This window comes from Melanerpes formicivorus, unplaced genomic scaffold (genome assembly GCF_026170545.1).
Source record: "Melanerpes formicivorus ecotype bairdi unplaced genomic scaffold, bMelFor1.0.p_v2 SCAF_271, whole genome shotgun sequence".
Taxonomy (NCBI): domain Eukaryota; kingdom Metazoa; phylum Chordata; class Aves; order Piciformes; family Picidae; genus Melanerpes; species Melanerpes formicivorus.
In genome coordinates this window covers 64,012-69,945 of record NW_027142623.1, presented here as the reverse complement: position 1 = coordinate 69,945, position 5,934 = coordinate 64,012, and the positions used below count along the sequence as shown (strand labels likewise).

Genomic DNA, 5,934 nt, shown 5'->3' with positions numbered 1-5,934 from the left:
GTTTTCTCCTTTGATATGCAGCTCTCCATTATTATCTTCATCCCATATCAGGTTGAGCTTCTCCAGCACGGAGGCGAGCGTCCTTCTGTCTCGCGCTTCAGGCTGTTTACTGCAGTCAGCTCTTCTTTATCATCAGACCGTTCTTCCGTCGTCAGCAGCCTGTTGTTCTTTCCTGTCCTGAAACCTTCCATAGATACTTTCTGCTTTCCTCCAGGCAGAGTCCAAGGGCATGCTATTGAACACATGCAAGTGCCAGGTTCTACACATTACCACAACAACCCCAGGCATTGCTACAGGCTGGGGTCAGACTAGCTGGATAGGAACCAGGCTGGAAAGGGACCTGAGGGTGCTGGTTGACACCAGCTGAACATGAGCCAGCAGTGTGCCCAAGTGGCCAAGAAGGCCAAATACATCCTGGCCTGCATCAGGAACAGTGTGGCCAGCAGGAGCAGGGAGGTCATTCTGCCCTGTGCTCAGCACTGGTCAGGCCACACCTTGAGTTCTGGGTCCAGTTCCTGGGCCCCTCAGTTTAGGAAAGATGTTGAGATGCTGGAAGGTGTCCAGAGAAGGGCAACAAAGCTGGGGAGGGGTCTGGAGCACAGCCCTGTGAGGCAAGGCTGAGGGAGCTGGGGTTGCTTAGCCTGGAGAAGAGGAGGCTCAGGGGAGACCTTCTTGCTCTCTACAACTACCTGAGGGCAGATTGTAGCCAGGTGGGGTTTGGTCTGTTCACCCAGGCACCCAGTACCAGAACAAGAGGACGCAGTCTCAGGCTGTGCCAGGGAAGGTTTAAGCTAGAGGTGAGGACAAAGTTCATCCCAGAAAGAGGAACTGGCCATTGGAATGTGCTGCCCAGGGAGGTGGTGGAGTCCCCATCCCTGGAGGTGTTCCAAAAAAGAACTGGATGTGGCAGCTGGAGCCATGGTTTAATTGTGAGGAGGGGATAGGGATGCAGACATAGGAGGGAATTGATGAGATCTGAGGTCTCTTCAAACCTGGTTGATTATGTGAGACTGGGAGGTACTAGGAGGAACTGGGGGTTACTGGGAAGTACTAGAAGGTACTGGGAGGCTGTGGAAGGACTCTGGGGGGGAGTGAGGGGCACTGGAGAACTATAAGGGTTAACTGGGAGGTACTGGGAAGGGCTCTGAATGGCACTGGGAAAAACTCAGAGACTGTGGAGAGACTTTGGGGCGGTCTGCAGGGGGTGAAGGGGTCACTGGGGGTTATGGGGAGATACTCACAGTGCTCCCAGTGCTCTCCCAGTTGTCTCCCAGTTCCTCCCAGTGCTCCCAGTTGAGTTCCTGATGCTTCCAGTTGTATCCCAGGGCTCCAGAACTGACTCCAGGTGCTGCAGGTATGGCTCCCAGTCCCTCCCAGTGCCTCTCAGCCCCTGCCAGCCTCCTCCCAGACTGGGAAAGGACTGGGAGGCACTGGGAGGGGCTCAGGACAGTAGTGGGGAGGTACTGGGAGACTGTGGAAGGACTCTGGGGAGGAATTGGGGATGCTCAGTGGGGTACAGAGGGTCACTGGGAGGCTGTGGAAGGACTTCCTCGGTGGAACTGGGAGGGCTCAGGGGGGCACTGGGGGTTACTGGAAGGTACTGGGAGGTAGTGGGGAGTACTGGGAGGCTGTGAAAGGACTCTGGGAGGGGAGGGTTACTGTGGGGGGAGTGAGGGGGCACTGGGGAAGTCTAAGAGTTAACTGGGAGGTACTGGGAAGGGCTCTGAATGGCACTGGGAAGAACTCAGAGACTGTGGAAAGACTTTGGGGCGGTCCAGTTGTGTCCCAGGGCTCCAGCAATGCCTCCAGCTGGTCCAGGTATGTCTCCCAGTGCCTCCTGGTCCCTACTGGTCTCCTCCCATACTGGGATAGGACTAGAAGGGATTGGGAGGTACTGGGAGGGACAGGAATAAACAGGGAGGGACTGGGAAGGGAGTGGGACAGTATGGGAGGGGACATGGAGGGACAGGGAGGGGACATAGTGGGAATGGACTGGGAGGGACTGGCAGGGACTGAGAGGGCACTTTCACAGCTGTCTCCCAGTTTTGTCCCAGTTGGGTTCCTGCTGCTTCCAGTTGTCTCCCAGGGCTCCAGGTCTGACTCCAGGTGCTGCAGGTACGGCTCCCAGACTCTCCCAGAAACTTCCAGTCCCTACCAGTCTCCTCCCAGACTGGGAAAGGTGTAGGAGAAAATGGGATGGACTGGGAGGCTGTAAAGGGCTGTGGGAGGGAAATGGGGGACTGAGGGGGGGTACTGGGAATTCCTGGGTCATGCTCCCAGTGCTCCCAGTTGTCTCCCAGTGGGGATGCTACTGCTTCCAATTGTCCACCAGGGCTCTTGCCAGGTAGTGCAGGTAGAACTGGGAGGGTACTGGAAAGGGATGGGGAAGGGACTGGTTGGGGACTGTGAAGGGACTGGGATGGAATGGGAGGAACTGGGAGGGGCGGGGATGGACTGGGGGGGCACTGGGAAGAGACTGGGATGGGAGTGGGAAAGGACAGGGAGGAACTGGGTGTACTGGAATGGGAGGGAACTGGGAGAGACTGGGAAGGACTGGGAGTGCACTGCGACGGGACTGGGAGGGGAGTGGGGAGCCAGTGGGAGGGGATTGGGAGGGAACTAAGAAGGGAATGGGAAAGGAAAAGAGTTGGAAGGGACTGGGATGGAGTGGGATGGATCAGGGAGGGAATTGGAAAGGGCTCAGGACAGTACTGTGAAGGACAGGGAGGCTGTTAAGGGCTCTGGGGGGGCACTGGGAGGTACTGGGAGGCTGTGAAAAGATCTGGGGGGGGGAGGGTTACTGGGGGGAGTGAGGGGGCGCTGGAGAACTATAAGGGTTAACTGGGAGGTACTGGGAAGGGCTCTGAATGGCACTGGGAAGAACTCAGAGACTCTGGAAAGACTTTGAGGAGGTCTGGAGGGGCTGAGGGGGGCACTGGGGGTTATGTGGAGATACTCACAGTGCTCCCAGTGCTCTCCCAGTTGTCTCCCAGTTGTTCCCAGTGCTCCCAGTTGAGTTCCTGCTGCTTCCAGTTGTCTCCCAGGGCTCCAGCAATGCCTCCAGCTGGTCCAGGCATGTCTCCCAGTGCCTCCTGGTCCCTACTGGTCTCCTCCCATACTGGGATAGGACTAGAAGGGATTGGGAGGTACTGTAAGGGACAGGAATAAACAGGGAGGGACTGGGAGGGGATGGGAAGGGAGTGGGACAGTATGGTAGGGGACTTGGAGGGACAGGGAGGGGACATAGTGTGAATGGACTGGGAGGGACTGGCAGGGACTGGGATGGAGTGGGATGGGACAGTAAGGGGATTGGGAAGGGACAGGGAAGGGACAGGGATGGGATTGGGATGGGACTGAGTGAACTGGGAAGGGAATGAAAGGGACTGGGATGGACTGTTAGGGGCTTGGGTGGACTGGGATTGACAGGGAGGGCAGTGGTAGGGAATGGGAGGGATGGGAGGGGACTGGGAAGGAACTGGGAAGGGCCTGGGTCAAACTGGAAGGGGACTTGGAGGGAACTGGGAGGACCTGAGTGAAATTGGAGGGGACTGGGAGGGAGCGGGAGGAAACTGGGAGGGAATTGGTAGGGAACAGTGAAGGGACTGGGAGGGCACTGGAAGGGTTTTGGAAAGGGAGTGGGAAAGGACAGGGAGGAACTGGGTGTAGTGGAATGGGAATGGGAGGGAACTGGGAGAGAATGCGAAGGACTGGGAGTGCACTGCGATGGGACTGGCTGGCCACGCCCCCTCCCAAATAAGGGAGGGAGAGTGAAACGGAGGAGGACGGCTGGCCACACCCACAAAGGGAGGGCAGTGAAGAAGCGAGGTGGGGGGCTGGCCACGCCACCCCCCCAAATAAGGGAGGGAGAAAGTGAAGCGGAGGCGGGTGGCTGGCCATGCCCCCTCCCCCCACCAAGCTAAAAGGGGGAGGGAGCTTCTGGCGCGGTGCGGCCAATAGGAGGGAGGGGAAAGCGCAAAGGCGGGAAAGGGGTTAGGGGTGGGCGGCAAAAGGGGAGGGGAGGGTGGGAAAGGAATAAGGAAGGGGAAGGGAGGAGAGAGGAAGAGAGGGGGGACGAGTATGTACCAGTATGTACCAGTATGGAGCCAGGGCTAGACCAGTCTGGACCGGTCTGGACCAGTTTGGACCAGTCTGGACCATTTTGGAACAGTATGGATCAGTTTGGACCAGTGTAGACTGGTTTGGACCGGTTTGGACCAGTCTGGAGTGTTTTGGACCGGTTTGGACCGGTCTGGACCGGTCTGGACCAGTCTGGACCGGTTTTGACCGGTCTGGACCGGTCTGGACCGGTCCGGGCCGGTCTGGACCGGTCCGGACCGGTCTGGACCGGTCCGGACCGGTCTGGAACGGTCCGGACCGGTCTGGAACGGTTTGGACCGGTCTGGGCCGGTCTGGACCGGTCTGGACCGGTTTGGACCGGTCTGGACCGGTTTGGACTGGTTTGGACCGGTTTGGACCGGTCTGGGCCGGTCTGGACCGGTTTGGACCGGTCTGGACCGGTTTGGACCGGTCTGGGCCGGTTTGGACCGGTCTGGACCAGTTTGGACCGGTCTGGGCCGGTCTGGACCGGTTTGGACCGGTCTGGACCAGTTTGGACCGGTTTGGACCGGTTTGGACCGGTCTGGACCAGTTTGGACCAGTCTGGACCGGTTTTGACCGGTTTGGACCGGTCTGGACCAGTTTGGACCGGTTTGGACCGGTCTGGACCAGTTTGGACCGGTTTTGACCGGTCCGGACCGGTCTGGACCGGTCTGGACCGGCTTGGACCGGTCTGGACCGGTCTGGACCGGTCTGGACCGGCTTGGACCGGTCTGGACCAGTCTGGACCGGCTTGGACCAGTCTGGACCGGTCTGGCCCGGTCTGGACCGGTTTGGACCGGTTTGGACCAGTCTGGACCGGCTTGGACCGGTTTGGACCGGTTTGGACCGGTCTGGACCGGCTTGGACCGGTCTGGATCAGTATCGAGCTTGGGTGGCCACTAATGACCCCCCCCAGCCTCTCCCTCCCACCCCTCCTCCTCCTCTCCCCTCCCATTCTCCCTTTTCCGCGCTCCCCGCGGCCCCACTCCACTCTCTGATGTCACCGCGCGGGGCAGCCCTGGTGCCCTCCTCCCAACTCCCGCCTAGGTGCTCCGCCCCCTTGCTCTGACGTAATCAGCAGCCATCGCCTCTCTGCCCCAGCTGCTCAGGCCACGCCCCCCGTGACATAGTCTGCGCTATTCCCCGCCCCCCCATAGCCATCCTGCTGCCCTCCTCCAGCCCCGCCCCCTCCTATAGCCATCCAATTGTCACTCTCCAGCCCTGCCTCCAGTCCTCCAGTCCCACCTCCTGCAACCTCCCTCAGCCCTTTCCCCGCCCCCTCCATAACCATCCTATTTCACTCAAACCCCGCCCCCTTGTGACGCAGCTGTCCTCTCGTTCCCGCCCCCTCCCTTAGCCATTCTATTGCCGCCCGCTAGCCCCGCCTCCAGTGACGTAACCTGCGCACTCTTCCCCGCTCCCCCTCCCCTCTAGCTCCCTTCCCACCCTTTCCCTTTCCTATCCCCTCACAGCGCCGCCGCCGCTTTCTCTGCTCCCCGCCCCTCCTTTGCGCGGCCCCTAATCACGTGACGATCGCTGGGCGAGTCTGGGTGCTGCGGGGTTCACCCTGGGTTCGCTGGGCGAGTCTGGGGGCATTGGGGTCAGCCTGCAAGAGCTGGGAGAGACAGGAGAACAGCTCGTGAGCAGACTGCTCCCGACCGCGGCAAATCGACACCCACCCCCCCCCCTCGCCGCTGATGTTTCTCGCCCCCCCCCCCTCGCTGCTGCCCACCCTCAGACCCATAGCAGAGTCCTGCAGCAGGGACAGAACAACTCCAGAGAGCAGCAGAGTCTACACTGAGATGATGCGGAGCGGAGAAAGCAGAGGGGACGATA

At 60.0% G+C, this 5,934-nt stretch overlaps 1 protein-coding gene across 1 annotated transcript; it reads right to left on the bottom strand.

Annotated features, from left to right (window-relative positions):
- Window positions 1-402: 402 nt before the first annotated feature.
- LOC137458686 (uncharacterized) lies at window positions 403-5,183 on the bottom strand. The gene is made up of 4 exons (XM_068170029.1): window positions 5,169-5,183; window positions 2,961-3,916; window positions 1,242-2,170; window positions 403-875 (listed from the first exon to the last, which is right to left on the bottom strand). Exons 1-3 carry the CDS (start codon window positions 5,181-5,183, stop codon window positions 2,152-2,154), a joined length of 990 nt encoding a protein of 329 aa, XP_068026130.1. The 3' UTR covers window positions 403-875; window positions 1,242-2,151.
- Window positions 5,184-5,934: the final 751 nt, after the last annotated feature.